This window comes from Protomyctophum parallelum (assembly GCF_964188405.1).
Source record: "Protomyctophum parallelum genome assembly, chromosome: 20".
In the NCBI taxonomy this organism is placed as follows: domain Eukaryota; kingdom Metazoa; phylum Chordata; class Actinopteri; order Myctophiformes; family Myctophidae; genus Protomyctophum; species Protomyctophum parallelum.
The window spans coordinates 9,964,966-9,988,369 of NC_139718.1; the positions used below are offsets into that span (position 1 = coordinate 9,964,966).

General features: G+C 43.2%; 1 protein-coding gene across 1 annotated transcript in view; it reads right to left on the reverse strand.

Moving 5' to 3' along the window:
* Positions 1-23,404, reverse strand: part of mboat2a (membrane bound O-acyltransferase domain containing 2a) — an 83,586-nt gene that overhangs the window by 15,425 nt on the left and 44,757 nt on the right. The window contains exons 4-6 of the mRNA XM_083792005.1: positions 12,123-12,218; positions 7,029-7,084; positions 1,930-1,984 (exon numbers count right to left, since the gene is read on the reverse strand). Coding sequence (XP_083648131.1) covers positions 1,930-1,984; positions 7,029-7,084; positions 12,123-12,218 — 207 coding nt within the window. The remainder of the gene's footprint in view (positions 1-1,929; positions 1,985-7,028; positions 7,085-12,122; positions 12,219-23,404) is intronic.

A 23,404-nucleotide genomic window follows, 5' to 3' on the forward strand; every position in this document is an offset into this window, starting at 1 on the left:
TGCAATGGTGAGCGAGACAGTGTGACAAACATCAGGGCACTGTGACACGACATGTTTACCCAGTACAAGCATTTTGGCAGAGTGGCAACGCATGCTAAATCAGATCACCATAATCCAGTAAGGCAAAGAATGTAGCTTCAACCAGCATTTTCTTATGCATTGCATTTTTATAGCGCTTTTCCAAGTGCTCAAAGCGCTTTACAATGGTTCATTCATTCATACATTGGGAGGTGAAGCGGCGAACAGTCGACGCCAGCGTCCTCACTTACCACATTCACACACCAATGGTGGCGAGCTCACACCGACCGACTCATTGGAGGCAATGTAGGGTTCAGTGTCTTGCCCAAGGACACTTTGACATGTGGACAGGAGGACCGCCGACCCAGGGATCATTGGACGACCTGCTCTTCCTCCTGAGCCACAGCCGCCCACAATTAGGCCACAATCAATTGGATAGTACACTTTCATTTCCTACTGCAGTTCCAATTATTATTATTTTATTTTGTATTAGTGTGATTAACTGTTGCAATACTAGAAGGCAGTATGAACTATATGATGGCATCAGAGTGTTTGAGAAACACTAATCGATTTGATCATTTTTCTTTATTATTATTTTTGCGGCTTACGCCTTTTATTGGTTTTTTGAAGGGACAGACAGTAGGCTGACAGGAAACAGGAGAGAGATGGGGGGATGACATGCAGTAAAGGCCGTGTCGGGCTCGGGAGTCGAACCCGCGGCACACTGCGACTGGATTACCAGTCGGGTGCCCAGACGGTTACCGCCTGGGCCATCGATTTGATCATTTATATAAATAAATTAATGAATAATCCTATTTTGGGCATGTCATTATAGGTGAAAATGTAAATTGGCTATTTTAACTATTTTGCATGACACCATTGGGCGATGAAGCGTAAAACAGGGTGCTTAATCAAATTGTTGACATCTTACAAATAAATGCTATATTTAAAAAGCATGTACAGCCCTACTGTACTTTTACCAATAAACTAATCATCTCTTCAAGAGAGACTATTAGTCATTCCCGTCAAGTTTCATGTGAACCTGCCCATTCCAGAGATATTTTGTTCACAGACAGAGACAGACATCACTGCGGGCAAGCCAGCTGATGAGGAACCTCATCAGCTGGCACACTGATAAAACGCTGGATAGGCGAGATGTCTGTCTCTCAGTTTATCATGTAGAAATGAAAATAATTTAAATGTACTCTTGCCACTGTGGTGTGATCCTGTACCTTCGTTTTCATGAACCTCAAGTGTAACCACTTTCAACCTGGCATCCCTATTTTGGGTATGTCGTTCATTCTAGGGTTGATTTTAAAATTATTGTACTTTACTTGTAGTTTATAAAGCTCTCAATGGTCTCGCACCTTCCTACCTACATGTCTGCCTAAATATGTCCCAAACGGCCCCCCCTAAGGTTCCACTGCTGGCCTGCTGGTCTGGCCTGCTCGCGTGGCAAAAAAGAAATACGGGGAAGCTTTTTGCTTCTACGGGCCGACTGCGTGGAACAAACTCCCACTGTACCTTCGACAGGCAGCCTCTGTAGACATTTTTTAAAGCACAGCTCAAGACCCACTTCTACACTCTTGCTTTTAATTGATCTTTTTTTGTTATTCATGTCCTCACTGTATATTGCATTACTGCTATTATTTTTTAATGTTTATGCTTTTTCTTTTTTCTTTCTCCATTGCTCTGTAAAGCACTTTGAGCTGCATTTCATGTCATGAAAGGTGCTATACAAATAAAGTTTTATTATTATTAGGTGTGTGTGTGTGTGTGTGTGTGTGTGTGTGAGAGAGAGAGAGATATTTTTGCAGATATATTTTTGTAATAGTGCTTAACAGCCGTTTCACTTTCTAATTGAAAATAAACCGTCATCTGGGGCAGTAAAAACATACCTGAGTCACATACCTGACTGCTAGGTATTTCTGACTTGGGGTCAGTTGCTCCTCCTTCTTGGCCATTCCTAATGAGAAACACAACAAAACATCTCATGAAGAAATGTAAATTGACAGACACACACAGACACACAGACACACAGACACACAGACACACAGACACACAGACACACACACACACACACAAAATTAATGCTCTTTTCGAGCTGTTTTGAAGGAGGCTAGGGAGTCACATTTCTTAACGGCTGTTGGTTGGGCATTCCACATTTTAGTGGCATAGGAGCAAAATAAACGTAACCCCTTTGTTAGAGCCAAATCTGTACTTACTGGCTGCACCACCAGAAACCCCAGAATTGTGTTTAATTTGAGAGATGGGTGCAAAGAAGACTACAGATAGGCTTAAAGCAGGAAATACTTGACCTGAGTTAACAATGGTGGACTGAGGAACAGGAACACAAGAACATGCATCAACCCGCTAGGAGACTGACAACTACCATAGGGAAGCCCACAAACAAACACTATAGAGCTAAATATAGAAATCAACCTTTCATCATGGGGACAAGAACACTATTTTGGTCACCATGCACTGACATAGCAACATATGCTAATCATAAAACTGTTTGGATTTAGAAGATGTTTCTAGAGTCGATGGGGTCTCAGGTCTTAACGGGCTAATGTTCAGAGTCATATTATTCACATACATTACATAAGTCTCTCTCTCACTCTCTCTATGCGGACTCAGCTGGACCGTGCAGTGCATGTTTGGTGCCACGGTTTACAGAACGTCATTGTTCATCAATGTGGACGCTCACATAATCATCGTTACCGTTACAGTGCTCGATGTGAACGGCCCTATAGAGTGGAAATCAACAAGCACTCAGCAATAACAATAAGAGACCAGGGGCAAAGCCAGGGCAAATGAACAACAACAAATGAACCCGGCGATCAGAGGTCATCTCCATAGCAGCACACAGGGGTTGGGGTAAAAGAATGAACGTGTGAGACTGTGCGATGCGATATGTGTTATTACTGGGCCCCTCCGGCAGAGTTAGCTGAGGACAGGGGGGGATGGGGGAAGGGCCGCTGTTACATAACCTCATTAGAACCCATCATTTAACACTGAGAGGAATGTTTACTGCTCACAGGCCAGGACCGAAGCACAGCTGGAGCCGTGCGACAAATCATATCTGCAGGCATGGAAACATATAGTCACCGTCGGGGCAGAAAGCTTTATACTGTATCTCCATATTTTGTTATGCTTCGTCATAAATTAATGCGCTACTTAGTTGTAGAAGAGAGTAGAGGAGCAACAATAGCCGGTCTACAAGCTCACGACGCATGGCGACACCACACGCTCTAGTCTGGGGCTGATCTGAAACAGTGTTGTTTTCGTCGACTAAAACTAAGACGAAAAATGTTCGTCGACTACCTTTTTTCATTGACTAAAACGAAATAAAAACGAAATAAAAACGAATCTATGATGACCTAAACTAAGACTAAATATACTGACAATTTCGTCAACAAATAAAAACTAGACTAAAATGTTAGGAAGGGCCTAGTGGACAAGAGATCCAGTTTTATGCTGGGTTGCATGCTGAAAATAGCAGATCTACAATCTACGATCTGCTATTTTCAGCATGCAACCAAAGTGTAAAATATGTCATTACAACGACATAAAGGCCTGTCAAAACACATTTTAGTCGACTAAATCAACTGTAGATTTAGTCGACTAAAATCGTATGACATTTAATCGACTAAAACTATAGACTAAACATTAGAACATTCCAGGTGACTAAAATGTGACTAAAACGAAGTGAAAACTATTGAAGAGAGAAACTAAAAATATAAATTTGCTGCCAAAAACAACACTGATCTGAAACATTTGGAAAGTTATAGTGGTTTGAATGTGGGTTTCAGGAACACTGAACCGATGAAAAGTATCAACCCATTCTGAACGGGCACCCATTTTGGTGTCAGCATCATGTTATGCTTTAGCTATTTAAAAATAGCAGATCTACAAGCTCATATCGCGCCACCGAGTGGCGCGATACGAGCTTGTAGGTCTGCTATTTTTGAAAAATCGAAGAGCGACTGACATTTTTAGAATCTGATCTCAGGTCAGAATGGGTTCATCAGACCAGTGTGTGTCCGACGGAAACCTCGTATGAATCTGATCTCAGGTCAGAATGGGTTAAAGAGCTTGTGACAAAATAACTACTACGTCAGGTTTCCGCCCGACAGCAACAATATGTGACTCTTCTAAGTAGTAGAGGCTAATGCTCATCTGGCTTCAAATAAGTCCTTTTCCAAGCCACGGGAGCTTTTCAATTCCATATTTGTTCATAGCCACCGTGGTAAGCTCTCACAGCCAGGGGCACATGTCTGGAAGAGCATAAGGCATTGGTTCTCAGAGTGAGGTCCGGGGACCCCCAGGGGTCCTTGAGAGGGTTCCAGGGGGTCCCCAGCTAAATGATAGTTAGGAAATAAATGGACCCTTATGGGTCTGTAACTCAGAGAGTGTACAATTAGAACCAAACGGACCTGTTAAATTAACATTGATTTGGGGTCCCATATATACACACATACACATACACATACATATAGACCCCCATCATTAAATGGGGGTCCGTAACCTAATGCTTGTCAAATTGGGGGTCCTTAAGTTGAAATTAAAATGGTTGAGAATCACTGCAAGAGCCGTAAAAATCTTCCTTTATGGGGGGGGGGGGGGGGGTCGCTGGCATATCTTTTCAAGTGGGGGTCTGCGGGCTAATAAGTGTCAATGTGGGGGTCCTTGAAAACCACTGGCATAAGGCATTTCTTGCGAAGACATTGTGAGTCTACGCCTGGTTGAGCCACGCTGCTCCCTACAGCGATAGGAAATGCTCTGATCCTAATCAAAAGATTGTTCAAAGCTCCATTGTGTCTTGTATTCCTCTGCATCACAGAAAGCATGAACAGGAGCAGCTCCTCTGAAGTATTCCAGAGCATAAAGCCCCGGAGGAGCTTGTGTGTCTATATTATATGTATTACTATACTTGTGAGGGCCAAAGTTATAGTAGAATATGATAAATGAACATTGTCCTCACATGAATTTTTTTTCTTTTATGGTTAACATTTAGGGACTTAGGCTGACGACTTTGAAAAGATTCAAGTTCAAGCAGATATGGTCTATTCAGGACGGGAATCCCTTTTGGTGTTTTAAAGGTATATTCAGTGATTTCACTCAAAAAACCTTAGGTTTCGTTTTTGGCTGTGGGACCCAGCCTTTCGTCCAATCAGGATAGAGAGTCAAAAACGAAACCTAAGGTTTGTTGACCCCCAGGGGTTAACTGGGGACAGGGAGGAACTCCTTATATGGCCAGCACACTCTATAGTAGGGAGGATTATCACAACAAAACAAAAAAATAAGTGATATTTGAATTAAGTGAAATCACTGAATATACCTTTAAGGATTATGTTATACATTTAACGATTGAAAAATAGCCGATCTACAAGCTCATAGTGCGGCACAAAGTGCCACGCTAAAGTGCCGCACTATGAGCTTGTAGCTCTGTAGCTCTGCTATTTTTGAAAAATCGTGAAATGTGCCGCAGATCTTTAAATATATATATTCCTTCAGAACGTTTTTAACTCAAATCTTTGCTTCTGAGGGGTCCGTGGAACAACATATTTACAGATGGGGGTCTGTGGCCAAATTGACATGAAAAAGGTTGAGCACCACTGACATAGAAACATAGGTTTTTCAGAAAACTGTTGGAGGAGAAAATAAACTCCAACCAAGGCAGCGAGATAAAGAAGGATAAGAGGCTCTCGTCATCCTCACAGTGGCTAGGCTACTCTTCACCACACAGACCCTCCGTCACACACGACTATTCCATGACTTATTTGTTTATTTCATCACTCGATGACTCAATTCATCTCAAAAGGCGAGGCGCGTCATCTTGCTTCATCTTTATTTATCGCCGGCAGCAAGCCTGCTGTGTTTGGCTCTAGTGGGGGGAAAAGAACCTCCAACACTCGTATCTTCAAATACTGCTACTGTGGTGACGTCTCCATTTCACGGGAAAACACACTGTGCTCCTTATCTTAGCTACCAAATATCTCTTAACGTTGAGGATAAAGGGAGACGGCATATACGGCAGGACTGCTTTAGAGGAATTGGAATGTGTTTACTAGGGCAGCGGCTCTCAAACGTTGCAATTTCAAGGACCCCCGTTTTGGTATGCTTATTAGGCCACAGACCCCGGTCGTAACTGGGTACATTTGGTTTAATTCGGACACTCTCTGAGTTACAGACCTGTCCGTCCATTTGGTTTCATTTGGACACTCTCAGAGATACACGCCTGTAAGGGTCCACTTGATTTTGAACCATCAATAACTTAGCTGGGGATACCCCCTGGAACCCGGCAAGGACCCCTGTGAGTCCCTGGAACCCGTCAAGGACCAGGACCCCTGTGAGTCCCTGGAACCCGTCAAGGACCCCTGTGAGTCCCAGGACTCCACTTTGCTTTCACCTAAATTAGCAAAATTGAAGGCTGCAAGTTTGCAACTAGTTGTGGTTTGAAAACACTGCTTACAACACAACAGGGGTGACGATTAGGCTAGGGGAGGCTAAGCCTTCCCATATTTACTGCAGGCTATTGTCAGTATTATAAATTATAGATAGCACATTATATATATATACACCGGTATATATAGACATACAGTAGATATGTCTGGTTTACTGTAATGTGTGTCATTTTAGCTGCAGCCACGATGAGAAGGTGTCAATACAGTGCCAGGATGATTCTTAGTAGTCATTTCCTAATCAGGTCGCAAAGTATAATTTAGAATATAATATTTAGGAAATGAAGTGCTTAATAATTTCAGAAAAAACATGTAATCCACACACACCCGCCCACACGCCCACACACACACACACACACACACACACACACACACACACACACACACACACACACACACACACACACACACACACACACACACACACACACACACACACACACACACACACACACACACACACACACACACACACACACACACACACACACACACACACACACACACACACACACACACACACACACACACACACAGCCTTACCATCATGAATTTCAAACGCCAGACTGGTAATCTTCTGTGTAATGACCATCATGGGCCTAGCAAAAAAAGAAAGAAGAAAACACAGAACAAAGACATTAACATGCCAATCATTTAAGTATGTTTGCTCCAGGAGCAGCATCTGTGTCCCTAAATAGAAATGCACAGGTATTGTTCAGTCACATCTGTCGAAGGGGACTGCATCCTACTACTGTTAAGACAAGAGCATGATTTCTCCAAGCTCTTCTTAGGGTCGCATAGACTATCAGTAAGACTGGGCAATTAACCTTATTTTCTTTTTTTAATTTAGAGACTTAATCTTGCTCATGCAGGTTAATTGAATAATTAAAAAGTTTCCCCGGCCGGACGTAGCGCGTGGAAGGAACACGTTATTCCGACCAGTTCCTTTCCCCTCCATCAGGTGCCCCGGCTGGCCAGGGGGAGGTAGTTTAGAGACTAGGATTACTGCATGTTTTTTGTGAGGGTACCTACCCTAGGGGTAGTATGGGCACTGACGCGGAGGAGGGAACACTCCTCCCAGCGGGAATCGAACCCAGGAGCTAGCTGTGAGGCGACAGCACTACCGACTGTGCCACCGTGCCCCCGTTTTAAATCAGTTTTAAGTCATACGGGCAATCCACCGTACAGAAGGAGATGTTTTGATGACGTCATCGCAAAAAGGTCCGTCGCTCTGGCGTGCAAAGGGTTATGGGAAATTGAGTCCCCATGGTTTACAATGGGAGAGCTGCCTAGCTCCTCGTCCGGTCTGTTGTTGTGGTCGGCACTTTGGAATATCTTTCAACACTACAACAAGCGATTACACCGTTTTAAAGTGGGTTTTCATGACAAGCAACTCAGAGGTCGGTGCAGTGGCTGTTCAAAGGTAACTTTAACCAACTCAACGGTCGGTGCACTGGCTGTTCAAAGGTAACTTTAACCAACTCAACGGTCGGTGCAGTGGCTGTTCAAAGGTAACTTTAACCAACTCAGAGGTCGGTGCACTGGCTGTTCAAAGGTAACTTTAACCAACTCAGCGGTCGGTGCACTGGCTGTTCAAAGGTAACTTTAAACATAGGCAGTCTAGCCTGAAAGACGGCCGTAAATTGTCGGCATTCAACCCGTTTTAATAATGATTGGTGTCACTATTTACAGCAGTATTTGGGAAAGTTCTATTTTTGAATTACCCTTTTGCTTGTAGATCTGTTACTTTCCATATTTGTCTCATTACAACAAGGCACAGTCTTTAGTTATATTTTAGCACGAAGCCCGCCAGAACCGTAGAAACCATAGGGTTAACCCATTTTGGGGCGGGAACCCCTTTCAGTTTTAGCATTATGTTATGCTTTAGCTATTGAAAAATAGCAGATCTACAAGATCTACTTGTAGGTCTGCTATTTTTGAAAAATCACTGACCTACTGACATAGAAACATAGCTTTTTCAGAAAACTGTCAGGATGTAGAAGACATTTTTAGAATCTGATCTCAGGTCAAAATGGGTTACATTAGTACTCTAGCCCGCCAGAACCGTAGCCTACGTTTTCCAGGGTTTATATTCTTGAATCCATGTTTTTATGCGATCGAATCGTTAGCTGCCGTTCGTTAGCAAAACAGTCAAAGTGGGACAGTGGCCGTGGCCATTTTGAAGATGCGCACGGTGCCGCACGCATCCACTTGCATTCTATGGGCTGCATTCAAAGCCCTCCATCTCAGAAATGGCGCAATGAATGTCGTTTCTGGTGAAAACAAGGTTTTTTATCGGCCCGTAGCAGGCGCTGCGATACTCGTGGTCGGGATTTTTCACCACCGACAAAGAGAACAACAACCAAGACACCACACACACCATTTTGTAACATGCAGGTTACGGATATTTGGCTCTTCAAAGTAAGTGTTACGCGTGATAAAATCTTGGCAAAATACGCTATCGAGGAATTAATTAATGCTGGCGGGAATTGGGTTAATGGGTTCAGAGAGCTGAAGAACTTTACATGTGAAAATGATGGCAGCAGCATAAAGTTATGCCACACAGTACAGAGTAAAAATAGACATGGGCCATCCATAAAATGACTTTTAATGGACTTAACTTGAATAAATGATGGACGGTCACCGTCTAAAGTACCACACTCCCTTTGGTTTCACAGTGACACTTCTCTGTCAGTTAAGACTGATATCTCAGTAGCAGATCTACAAGCTCATAGCGCTCGCTACGAGCTTTTAGGTCTGCTATTTTTGAAAAATCAAAGAACGACGGACATAGAAACATAGCTTTTTCAGAAAACTGTCATTTTCAAAAATACATTTTTAGAATCCGATCTCAGGTCAAAATGGGTTAACCCATTCTGAACGGGCACCCATTTTGGTGTCAGCATCATGTTATGCTTTAGCTATTGAAAAATAGCAGATCTACAAGCTCATATCGCGCCACCGAGTGGCGCGATACGAGCTTGTAGGTCTGCTATTTTTGAAAAATCGAAGAACGACTGACATTTTTAGAATCTGATCTCAGGTCAGAATGGGTTAATCAGACCAGTGTGTGTCCAGTGGAAACCTCGTATGAATCTGATCTCAGGTCAGAATGGGTTAAAGAACAACACAAATTAACTAATCAAGCCCTGTTTTATACTTCAGCTATTCAAAAATAGCCGATCTACAAGCTATATAGACACAGGAAATGATATACAGAGTATTTCTACATTGTGGTATGTCCTCGACCACTGGCGTCGTGTTGCCAAGCAACTGGCCTCACCCGCCCCAGTTAGGCATGCCGTCTGTCTTGATGGGCTGTCAGACTATCTGGGCGAGGAAGGAACGAAGGACAAGAAACTACAATCTTTATCCAAATCCCCCCCCCCCCCCCATGGGAACAAAGGACAAGAAACTACAATCTTTATCCAAATCCCCCCCCCCTCCTATCTCCATGTTCTAACCTTTTGTGGGTGTTTCTTTTCCGTAAATTAAACCCATTCTGACCTGCGATCAGATTCTAAAAAATGACGCGCAAAATACAGCCTGAGGTTTCCACCTGGAAGAGACAAGAATCGTATCGTATTCTCCCGTAGAAACAAAAGAGCAGCAACACCAGCTCCTGTGAAGTTTAACCCATTCTGTGACCTGAGATCAGATTCATACGAGGTTTCCACTGGACACACACACTGGTCTGATTAACCCATTCTGACCTGAGATCAGATTCTAAAAATGTCAGTCGTTCTTCGATTAAAATAAATAAATAGCAGACCTACAAGCTCGTAGCTATGAGCTTGTAGATCTGCTATTTTTCAATAGCTAAAGCACGACATGATGCTAACACCAAAATGGGTGCCCGCCCAGAATGGGTTAAACAGCTACATTTCGGCCCAGGCCGTAGCGTAACGGTCTGGGCACCGGACTGGTAATCCAGTCGCAGTGTGCCGCGGGTTCGACTCCCGGACCCGACACGGCCTTTACTGCATGTCATCCCCCCATCTCTCTCCCGTTTCCTGTCAGCCTACTGTCTGTCCCTTCAAAAATCAATAAAAGGCGTAAGCCGCAAAAAAAAATAAAAAAAACAAAAAAAAAAACAGCTACATTTCAACTATTAATTCTGCTATTTCTGGCAAGTGCAACAAAGTATAAATGATTGGGGTTTACTTTGTGTACTGCAGGCCATTTCTCTGTTGCCTAAAACACTGAGATCTTTTCTTTACTAACAATAGCAATGACACACGCGTTCTTATAACCAGTTAGGAAAAAGCATGTCACATTTTTTGTTTAAGTAAAAGTATCAATACAGCAATGTAGAAAATACTAGTTACAAGTCAAAGTTAAAGTAGTAAAAGTAGTTCACCCAAAACAACACACACCCTACAAAGCCTTGAATTCATGGATTATTTTAGTTTTTGACACATCCCTAATAATAATAAACTTTATTTGTATAGCACTTTTCATACATAAATGCAGCTCAAAGTGCTTCACAGGGCAGGACACAAAAATAAAATACAATAAAACACAGGTAGTTAAAATGATAGAACAACAATAAAACACAGGTAGTTAAAATGATAGAACAATGGCAGAGAACAAAATTGAATATAAGAACATAAGCCAATAATTAATTTTGATAACCTGGCTGTGTTTCCAGTAGGAGACAAAAAAAAAAGACGTCTCCTACCGGAAGAGCATGCAGCTGGAATAACAGATCTCCAATCCATGCTCAACTTGTAGATCGGCTATTTTCAAATGGCCAAAATGTATATAGGGCTGAAGTGGTTCATGTATGTTTCGTACTAATAAAAATCCACAAAGTAACTAAAGTTTTCAAATAATTAAAAGTAAAAGTATATTATTTGCCTCTGAGTAAAAGTACTGAAAACTTGAAATAGTTAAGTAAACTTTTGGGGTATTGTTTTTTTTTTACCCATTCTGGGCGGGAACCCCTTTTGGTGTTTTAAACATTATGTTATAATTTAGCTATTGAAAAATAGCAGATCTACAAGATCTGTAGGTCTGCTATTTTTGGGATCCTTGACATGAAATATTGAGCACCTCTCTGACACGGAAACAGGTATTTCAGAAAAGACATTTTCTGGGTTAAAGTACAGCAGTTGTGTAACACCACACTACAATAACCACTGCTTATAACCACCAGTGTCTTAGTTGCAGCATGAGTTGCAAGACTCCATGAGATCAGCTTACCCTGTGAAGTCTGCATGCATGAGTCAAACTAAGAGTCAACTAAAGCCCATCACACACCGTCTGCGACCGCCGCGCGTCAAAACAGCCGCCTCCATTATTTTCAATGAACCTATCGCACACCGGTGGCGTCCGACGCGCGCTGGCGCCTCGCCTGACGCGCCGATAGAACCAGTTCTATTTTCCAGGCGGCGCCGCGCGGCAATGCGTCGGACGGAGCCGGTGTGTGTTGGGCTTAAGAGTCAACTAAGACTCCATGAGTTCAGCTTACCCTGTGAAGTCTGCAGTGTACATGCCAGAGTCAAACTAAGAGTCAACTAAGAGTCAACTAAGACTCCATGAGTTCAGCTTACCCTGTGAAGTCTGCAGTGTACATGCCAGAGTCAAACTAAGAGTCAACTAAGAGTCAACTAAGACTCCATGAGTTCAGCTTACCCTGTGAAGTCTGCAGTGTACATGCCAGAGTCAAACACGTACACCCGTGTGACCTGGCAGAAGCTGAGGTAACCCAGGGCCACCACGAAGCAGTACCTACAGAGAGAGAGACAGAGAGAGAGAGAGAGAGAGAGAGAGAGAGAGAGAGAGAGAGAGAGAGAGAGAGAGAGAGCAGGGAGACAGAAAGATAGTACAATTAATTAAAACCAGGAAAGAATCTGTGTGATCACTTGAGCCATTATTTTATACGTTTGGCTGTTCAAAGATAGCAGGTTGGAATCAATGTTTTGGAAGAGTGAACGATTATTTAGCCCCACGGGGTCACTGAACCGCGGGGACTCCAATATGGCGTATCTTTAATAATTTAAATATCTGAACCAGAAACACATTATACACATGTTTTCCAGTTCAAATCTCCTTCAAAGGAAAATGAACTGGAACAGGAAACGGGATTTGGCATGCTTCTGGGGAAACCCGGGACTATACAGTTTAATGCACGGAAACCATTTGGTTTCAATTGGTTGTGATCAGGGAGAAAACGTACGTACAAACAAACGTACGTGTCTTTGTGAGCTTGTGGAAACATTTTCACTATTTAACCCATTCTGTACGGGAACCCCTTTTGGTGTTTTAACTATTGAAAAATAGCAGATCTACAAGCTCATAGCGCGCCACCGAGTGGCGCGCTACGAGCTTGTAGGTCTGCTAGCTTTGAAAATTCGTAAAAATGCGGCACACATCTTTGACTAATATATATTCTTTCAGGAGACTTTTATTATTTTATTTTGCCGTCAATGGGTTAAAACACCTTTTAAATACCGGTAATAATAATAAAAAAAGTTAACGGTTTTGGACATACAAGCTCTCCACCCGACTGTGACGATTTGCCAAAACCAAACAAACATTAATTTGCAGATGTGTAACTAAGCAGTTTCATCCACACAGAGACACAGGAATATCTTGATTGGAGTCATCCCAGGACTCTTTGTTTTCCAGACCGCTTAACTTCAGAACACCGGAGCGTGACAAGGAACCTTGTTTGTTTGATCACTCCCAACCCCTTTTCCTCCTCGTCTCCTCTGAAGTGGAACAAGGCTTTTTCACACTCCCTTAACAGAGGACAGTGGTGTTGGCAGCGCCACAGCGCAGGGAGGGGAAGGAGGAGTACGGGGGGGGGGGGGCATTGAGGAAGTGGAGGAGGGAAGAAGCGGCTATAATATGTCACTGTCACTGGACGAGAGAGAGAGAGGGGAGACAACAGGGGCTTTCAATGGAGGGCCGAGAGACAGAAAGGCGCTGAGGCTCGCTGGTACAAAAGCTACTGCTGATTCAGCCTAGCTATAGCAACGAGCTAGCAAGCTACAGCTAGCGTCCCTACACACATGCCAACAAAAGGAGGGATTGTTTACCCTACTGGGTGTGGAGGCAACAAAGCCAGATGTATTCATTTATACTTATCGTATGACAGAGTCGCACGGCAAAAGAAAAAGGTCATCTACAAGCTCAGAAGATCTGCTATTATCAGCATACGCTGTGCGACTCCGTCGTACGACAAAATTATAAATTGAGCATCAGATATACCAGCCGCCACAGATCCACCTCAAAATACTGAGTGTAAAAGTATGGCTCATTATTTTCGCATTTAAATTAGCCTAATACTCAATTTTACAGTGTAGGCTGTATTGGCAAGAAAAGTCCATCTATACCAACGACACATGACACATGAAATAAATTTCACCTCAATGTGCTCAAGTGTTCAGCATCTTCACCTCTGGACTTGCTCTTTTTCCCTCTACACCAACTCTTCGGCAAAAAAAATATTTTTTGGCAAACGTTTCCCCCAGATTGAATGGGGATGCCTCATGTGGTTAAAACCTGAAGACTTTCTCAAGCTCTTTGGAGAAGCAACAACAGATATAAATTTAGAGAATATACATGCATAAATGAATAAATAAATAAATGGTTAAATTGGTATTTGACCTGAAATCAACCCAAAGGGCTTTCAGCTACTTAGTGTCTGTAATCCTCTGGCTGGGCTTGGCTGGGCTCCAGGCATGGGGAGCAGCATACATACAGGCCTTCTGCAAACAGCTGCACGCTAGGAGCACCACAGCACCGCCACCTCTGCATGGGTGCATGCACACAGTAGCTCTCTGCTCGGTGCCTCTCTCCGTCTTACACAACCAATCTCTTTTAAGCATCCCAGCCAAAGTCCTCGCTTATGGGCTCCTGCGTGCGTGCGTGTGTCATGGTGCGAGTGAGAGAGAAAAAAAATATTGAACTTATTTGTCTAGAAAGAGAGAATGGGGGGGGATTGTGTATCACGGGGAAAACCTGTTCATGATACACAATCTTATTTCTCTCAAAAAGGGTTACGAAATCAAAAATCTATTGCAGTCAGACAAACAGAAAATCACGTTATGTGCCTGCAGACAACCACTGATCTGTGGAATGATTGACTTTGGAAAATGTACATGCACAGTAAATGAAGAAATCCTTTGTGTGAATCTGGCAGCGATGTTGGACGGTATAACGCCCAAGCTCCCTGAAACCTCTGCTTGACTGTCTAAGTGACATCAAGGCATGGAAGGCTCTTAATTTTCTAAGTGTCAACGAAAGTAAAACGGAGGTTATAATGTTTGGACCTAGCGGTCCTGGTATCGTTCCCACTGACCTAGGTTCCCTGCAGCCATATGTGAAACCTGTGGTCTCAAACCTTGGCGTCAAACTAGACAATGCCCTTAAACTTGACAAACAGGTCAATGCGGTAGTTAGCTCTAGTTTCTATCATCTGAGGCTGCTGGCCAAAATCAAGTCGGTGCTATCTTTTAGTGATTTTGAGCGGGTTATACATGCCTTCATATCTACGCGGTTGGACTACTGTAATGCCTTGTACGCTGGTTTAAACCAAGCCTCCCTTGCTCGACTCCAGCTAGTCCAAAACTCAGCCGCTCGTCTACTCACAGGTACTCGCAGACGTGAGCATATCACACCTGTCTTGGCCTCCCTTCATTGGCTCCCTGTCCGCTTCAGAGTGGATTTTAAAATTATTTTATTTGACTTAAAATCTATAAATGGTCTGGCTCCTCTTTATTTGTCTGACCTTATTGAGGTTTATACTCCTTCTAGATCACTGCGGTCTGAGGGCCAGCTAAACCTCAGGGTCACAAAGAAGACCCGCTTAAAGTCCAGAGGCGACCGAGCCTTTTCTGTTGTAGCCCCTAAACTATGGAACGCACTCCCCTCCCACGTCAAATTGGCCCCCTCCATCGAGACCTTTAAATCCCGCCTAAAGACCCACCTCTTTACCTTGGCTTTTTAACCCCGCTTGAGTTCCTTTGGTCCATGTATATGTTTTGTCTCACTGTGATGCTGTTGTTTTTCTGTTGTTTTCTGTAATGTGTCTCAGTTGTTGTCACTGTTTGTATTTTGTTTTCTCGCTGTTGTTTTTCTGTGTGGTAGCTTTAGTGCACTTGTTTTTATTTTATTTTTTCTCCTGTACAGCACTTTGTAAACTCTGAGTTTTAAAACGTGCTATATAAATAAAGTGGATTGGATTGGATTGGAAGCTCAGCCATGCAACGAAGTAACTGTTGTTATATGATGTACCATACGGTCAATGGAGAACAGAAATGAAGGGGGGTGGAGGAAGCTACTGTGCACTCTGCACACTACAAATCACATGACCTCTCTCTTCATCCAATGATCCAAAACGATTAATTAAATCCCTTCTTATCTTGCTTTTTTTTGCTTCAGGCTCATAGAACAGTTAACCACTTTCAGCCTTGCATCCCAGCTATTTTGGGTCATGATGAGCGAAAAAAGGTTAAACGTTTTACTAAAATAAGCAATCTACAAGCTCACAGGTGTCACGATTCAATGCGCTACGAGCTTGTAGATTCGCTGCATGACGCGTCAGACGAAGAGAGGTACCTATAATGAAACAGTAACTTGCAGAATTTGGTGAAACTGCTCCAAGAAGCCTTCTACAACAACCCCGCCAACAAATTGTAATGTACACAAATAAAACACCACTTATAAAAGCCTCAACAAACCACCCAATAACCGTCGCAATTTCACCAAGATGAGCTTATGTTCCACTGGCACGCGGCAGCAATCCTCAGCCAGGAAATGAGCTATGTGTGACAGTAGCTATATTTACAGTGTGTGCCCACTGGGGTATCCGCTCTTCAACCTGACGTGATTTGCGTTTGTGTAATTTACAGCACATGGGGGGGGGGGGACCTTAATTTCCCCTCGCTGCCTCAGATGGCCTCCGATAGAGCCTGGGACTAAAGTAGGCTGCCTTCCCGCTGTGGGAGAGCCACAGACAGGTCAGTGCACAGAAGGGGAGCCCCATGGGGTCTCTGGGTACCGCAGGGCAGGCTGTATAGTAATAACAAGTCAAGACACCCATCAGCTCTGATCAAAGCTGATTTTCTGTGTTTCTCGGCATGTGTACACACACCGTAAAGCCCTCGAAAGCACCACTGGAGACAATGCTCCCACAAATGCATACATCAATTACTGGATCACAGGAGGAAGATTCTTGTACGCTGTAGCAGCCCAAATAATTATATGCAGAGTCATAACCACATTCCGTACATATATATCGATGGTTATAGAATACGTCTGAAACTTTGTCAGACTTGTCACATGCAGTACATGGAAATGTAGTTAGCCAAGTATGCATGAAAAGTACATGGATATAGACGTGTGAATACACACATTACACAACACTAACCCACATCACACTAAAGGGCCCATGCATCTTCCACCAGCACTGGGCCACATAGCGGCAGTGCAACGGCACATTTCCTTATTCTGTCTAAAGTAGGAACAACTTTGTTACATAAAAGTGTGACATCTTTTTTTTTCCATATCTTTGCTTTTGGCATGGGGCATTCTTGGAACTAAATTGACATTTTTTTTTAATCGGCCCTCAGGTCTTAATGGGTTAAAATCCAAAATAAATACAGCCACAAGTGTGACTGTCAGGTTACAGTATGTGTGTTTAGGTAGGCCTACTGTAGGTATGTTATTAACCCATTCTGACCTGAGATCAGATTCATACGAGGTTTCCACTGGACACACACTGGTCTGATTAACCCATTCTGACCTGAGATCAGATTCTAAAAATGTCAGTCGTTCTTCGATTTTTCAAAAATAGCAGACCTACAAGCTCGTATCGCACCACTCGGTGGCGCGCGCGATATGAGCTTGTAGATCTGCTATTTTTCAATACCAAAATGGGTGCCCGGTCAGAATGGGTTAAATATCCTCCTCCAAACACAGATCATTAAAGGAGAAATCCAAACCAAAAGGCATGTACCCGAATCAGCCTATAATTCTGTCCCAACATACATGTTGGCCTATAATTGTTTCATAGATGCCCCCTGTTCTCCATTTCCGCCACCCCTCCCACAGCAAAATGCAGGTATTTTAGTAGCTCCAAGCTTTATTTCTGAGGGGCACTAGCCCCTCCTATAAACCACTATAGTGTAGATTCTGTCTGAACAAACATTAAGTGCCATTGACAATGAATGGAGAATTTACGTCATTATGTGTCTTGAGCCAATCGGCTGGGTTGTCAGTGGCCACCGAGTCGTAACCTTTTCCGTCCGTGGGACGGCTCCACACGTCCTAGGGAACCCAATCGACGCGTTATGAGCGCATCCTCAATGCTATCAGGCCAGAGAAGAATATTCTGAATTTTTTTCCTTTTTTAAATTTTTTTTTGACTGAGACTTCATAGTAAAAGCGGCCATGTCTTTCCGGCACCCCAGAGCTTCTATTTTGAAGGAATCCCTGCACCGATTGTGTTAATGCATGTTCGGACTGACGGGACTTTATTTGTAATGTTTTCAAATGTTTTATTTTTTTTCCTTCTTTGTTTTCCTTTTCCTATAATGTCTCTTCTATTTGTAATCTGTGAAGCACATTGGGTTGCACTTGCTGTATGAAATGTGCTATACAAATAAAGTTTTGATTCTTGATTGATTGATTGATTGATTGATTGATTGATTGAGAATTTTAGAGACAATGAGTGTAAATGAGAGATGGGGGAACATAGAGACAGGAATAAAAAATAAAAAAATAAAAAGGGCTACAACTGAAATTAAATTAAAATGAACCATGAATGAAACCATGAAAGAGTCTCCAGTTTGCTGCTGGTCATTGGAGATTCACTTTTATTACCATTTCCACAGCCAACATTTTTTATTTATTTTCTTCTCATTACCACCAGCCCCTCAGAGTACTAAAAGTAGCCCAACACTCTCTCCACTCCCTGTGTCCCAGCAGCAGACAGACAACTCTTTATGGTGTTGGGGATAGACTTTAGGGTCCGTTTTCTCCAAATTTAGTCACTGCCAATTCCCAGTGTGTGTGTGTGTGTGTGTGTGTGTGTGTGTGTGTGTGTGTACTGTGGTTACCGTCACTGCCAACACCCTCTGCGGGCCTGGGGAGGGTGTGGACCAGTGGTTCCCAAACCTCTTGACCGCTCGAGACCCAAAAAGAGAAATCTGATGTTCACCCAAACTAGTGAAAATAGCAGATCTACAAGCTCAGAAGAATGCGTCGCGATGTGAGCTTGTAGACCAGCTATTTTCACTATACATCTTAAAAGTTAATTCATGGAATGTCTCATTCATGGAAAGTGTTTTTAATTTCTGAAACTTTTTTTAAAAATGACAAAATGTAGAATATTTTACAGATAAAAATGTGTCCGCGACCTACAAATGGGGGACAACCAACCATGTCTCCTCTGATACACAGTATGAGTGACCTGGCGGCGTGCGGTCCCATCTTCTCACATACCAGCGAGGCGTTCCGCTGGGAGAACGTTAAGCATGCGTGGCATCTCTCATGCCAGCGCTCCAGATCCCCTCCCCACTGAACAGCTGCCCCACACAGTGTTGCCAGATTGTGTGAGAGAAAGAAGCAACGCTGGTCTATGAAAACCAGCCCAAAAGAACAGAATGAATGAATGAATGAATGGTTTATTTCGATATTTTTTCAGTTAGACATCACAAAAATCTTTTTTTTTTTCTCTTTTTGACTTGATCGAAAAGGTATAGAGACAATTAAAGCAGTCCACATGAGCACAGTAAACCTACTGTATAGTGTATACATCAGCTTTTTGAAAATAGCTGATTCACAAGCTCACAATGCGTGGCGTGCTAGATCTGCTATTTTCAAAACACATCTTGAAACAAAATGTGGAAGATTTTTGAAACATTCAAAACACAAATCCCGTACTTCCACACTTCCACAAATATACACTGGGCATACAGGGGAGCAAAATACAAACAAAACATTTTCAGATAGGGGTAAGGGACATGAATTTGGGGGTCCATGACAGTCGACAGAATGACTGGTTTAAATAACAATAATATGCAACTACTACACTTTAGAAATAAGCCCAAACTAACCAGTAGGACTTGCTAGTGCAGTGACAAGGACACGGACAGTTTAACATATACAGTACGAGTACACTGACATAGTGTGAATATCGACAGTATTTAAAATAACTAACAGGCTGTGGCTGTGGCGACTGTGGCTCAGGAGGTAGAGCAGGTCGTCCAATGATCCATGGGTCGGCGGTTCGAATCCCGGCTCCTCCTGTCTACCAGTGCCTGACCAAACCGGACATACTGCTAATGGGAATTAACCTGGGGCGCTAGACCCAAGCTGTGGAATGACCTCCCGCCCTCATTCTGTAGGGGAGGTCATTTCTGTCCACACACAGCCTGGAAATTCACCTCTTCAGACTCTATCCATCTTATCGTCTACTTTACCGTTTTCCCAAACAGTCGGGGTCCACTTGTGGGTCGCAGGACCATTTATATGAGTAAATATCCCCTTATTTTTCATTCAGATTTTTATTTATTTATTATTATTTCAAAAATATTCTCGCTCCCCCCAAAAAACAAAAATGCAGTAGTAGGTCTCATCATTTATTTCTTTTTTTCTTTTTTGGGAAAACGGTAAAGTAGACGATAAGATGGATAGAGTCTGAAGAGGTGAATTTCCAGGCTGTGTGTGGACAGAAATGACCTCCCCTACAGAATGAGGGCGGGAGGTCATTCCACAGCTTGGGTTGGAGGAAGAGTCTAGCGCCCCAGGTTAATTCCCATTAGCAGTATGTCCGGTTTGGTCAGGCACTGCCTCCAAACCAACGCAGCTGGTGGGAGCCTGGTTGGGGTAATGAACTTATTGCGCTAAAATGAACTGCCCTTGTTTGGTTTAAATGGTAAATGGTGCATTTATATAGCGCCTTTATCCAAGGTTACACAGATTGTGCATTACATTCACCCATTCACACACACATTCATACACCGATTGCGGCGGAAGCCATGCAAGGTACCAACCAGCACATCGGGAGCAATTTGGGGTTCAGTGTCTTTCCCAAGGACACTTCGACATGTAGACAGGAGGAGCCGGGATTCGAACCGCCAACCCATGGATCATTGGACGACCTGCTCTACCTCCTGAGCCACAGTCGCCACAGCCACAGCCTGTTAGTTATTTTAAATACTGTCGATATTCACACTATGTCAGTGTACTCGTACTGTATATGTTAAACTGTCCGTGTCCTTGTCACTGCACTAGCAAGTCCTACTGGTTAGTTTGGGCTTATTTCTAAAGTGTAGTAGTTGCATATTATTGTTATTTAAACCAGTCATTCTGTCGACTGTCATGGACCCCCAAATTCATGTCCCTTACCCCTATCTGAAAATGTTTTGTGCCAGGGAGTCCCGTACGGGATTTGTGTTTTGAATGTTTCAAAAATCTTCCACATTTAGTTTCAAGATGTTTTGAAAATAGCAGATCTAGCACGCCACGCATTGTGAGCTTGTGAATCGGCTATTTTCAAAAAGCGGATGTATACACTATACATACAGTATATGCTCATGTGGACTGCTTTAATTGTCTCTATACCTTTTCGATCAAATCAAAAAGAAAAAAAAAAGTTTGTGATGTCTAACTGAGCAAATATCGAAATAAACCATTCATGGTGCATTTATATAGCGCCTTTATCCAAGGCGCTTCACAGAGATTGTGCACTACATTCACCCATTCACACACACATCCACACACCGACGGCAGCGGAAACCATGCAAGGCACCAACCAGCACATCGGGAGCAATTAGGGGTTCATTAATTCTCTCATAGAGCTTGTAGGTCTGCTATTTTTGAAAAATCGTAAAAAATGTGACGCAAATCTTTGAATATATATTCTTTCAAAGTGAATGTTTTTAACTCAGGTCTAAATGGGTTAAAGTGGTGAAATGCCTACATTGTAAATGGTCTCCCCCTCTATGCCAGCAGCGCGAGGCAAAACACCAAACAACAGTGGCAATAGAAGCAGTGGTTACGGTATTATAATACAGCACACAGAGCACGCTACTGTTTGTCACAGACGCCTCCAGGCTGTTATAATCACAGTACAGTGGTCACATAAATGAATTCAGTCCGGGGGGGGGGGGGGGGGGGGGGGGGGAGGGGGTTAATGCCAGGCCACTGTACTACAGTGTATATATCCGGGTTTGTTCTGCTCCATTTCATCTCAATAGAGTGGTATTACGACTGAGGAAGGAAGGAAGGGAGGGAGGGAGAGAGAGAGAGGGAAACAGAAGCGAGAGAGACGGGAGGCTTAAGTTACAGTAAAATATTGTACAGACGGATAAAATAGAAAGACAAATTGGAGAGGAGAGCAAAGGGGAGAGAACGTTATGAGTGTGAACCAGCCAGGGTGTCCATTTGGTTCCAGTTGTACACTCTCACGGGTTAAATTAACGGCGGAGGATTTCACTGGCTTAGACGAACTCAAGGTAATAGTTAAATCATGGGATATTTGCAACTCATTAACATCTCACCACAATGATAGTATGTTTTCAGTGTAAGCCGAGTCATAGTTGTGGGCATGACATAATTCATGTATGCATGTGTGTGTAAAATGGTTGTTAATCAGTGGTTTCAAAATCTTTTCATGTCAAAGACCCCCACCATTAGGCGGCAGACCCCCCCCCCCCCCCCCCCCCCCCCACCCGCTTGGAAATGTCTTGTGCCAGTGATCCCCATGAAAGAAGATTCATGTTGTTACTAGATTTGGTACAGGATTAGATGGAGAGAGATAGAGATATACCCATTATCTGAATACTCATTCTTATACGTACATTATCTCATTAACCCATTCTGACCGAGGCACCCATTTTTGGTGTTGGCATCATGTTATGCTTTAGCTATTGAAAAATAGCAGATCTACAAGCTCATATCGCGCCACCGAAGATGGCGCGATATGAGCTTGTAGGTCTGCTATTTTTGAAAAATCGAAGAACGACTGACATTTTTAGAATCTGATCTCAGGTCAGAATGGGTTCATCAGACCAGTGTGTGTCCAGTGGAAACCTCGTATGAATCTGATCTCAGGTCAGAATGGGTTAATACTAGTAAAGGTCAAGATCAAGTTTATAATGTATATGTCCCAGCTTGGGACATATTGGAGACAGCCTGGGACCACATCAAGGGAGAGAGAGAGAGAGAGAGAGAGAGAGAGAGTGAGAGAGAGAGAGAGAGAGAGAGAGATGCAAAATCCTGCGTTTGCCGGTTCAATGCCCTCCATCTCTGCGGATGTGAACATGACAGGACTGTGGCCTCTCTCACCCTTTTCCTGACCGCACAGCACAGACATTCCTAGAAAACTGCGACTGAGCAACGGCAGCTTTAAAATGAACCTTTGACCCAGATACAGACCTGGTACAGCACATAATTTAAATACTAGCAGGTCAATGTTAAACCCTGATCCCCCCCCCCCCCCACACACACACACCCCACAGCGTTTCTATAGCACTTAAACACTCCAAAACACAAGGTTTGAAAAGAACTGTCAGCAACATTGGTTTTCCACCCTGGTGTAGGTGAGGTTCCTAGTAGCCTGCAGGGTGGCTGAACAGGGCCAAGGGTTTTAGCTCATGCTTAAAAGGGACACTTCACCCTTTTTGCAAAATAAATAAATATGTTAATAACGTTTAGAAGATTTAGAACACTTTCCTGGGGGTCTTTGTGTGTAATATGTGGGTTTTTAGATATTTTAGATTTTAGCAGTGAGCCTAGTGTCTCTGATGTCATCGACAGTGGGCTCACTTCCTTCCTGGACTACAGTAAAACTGCCCCTCCCCCTATCCACAAGGAGGAGCAGTGTACCAAAGCATTATGGGAATTGTAGTCCAGGAAGGAAGTGAGCCCACTGTCGATGACATCAGAGACACTAGGCTCAC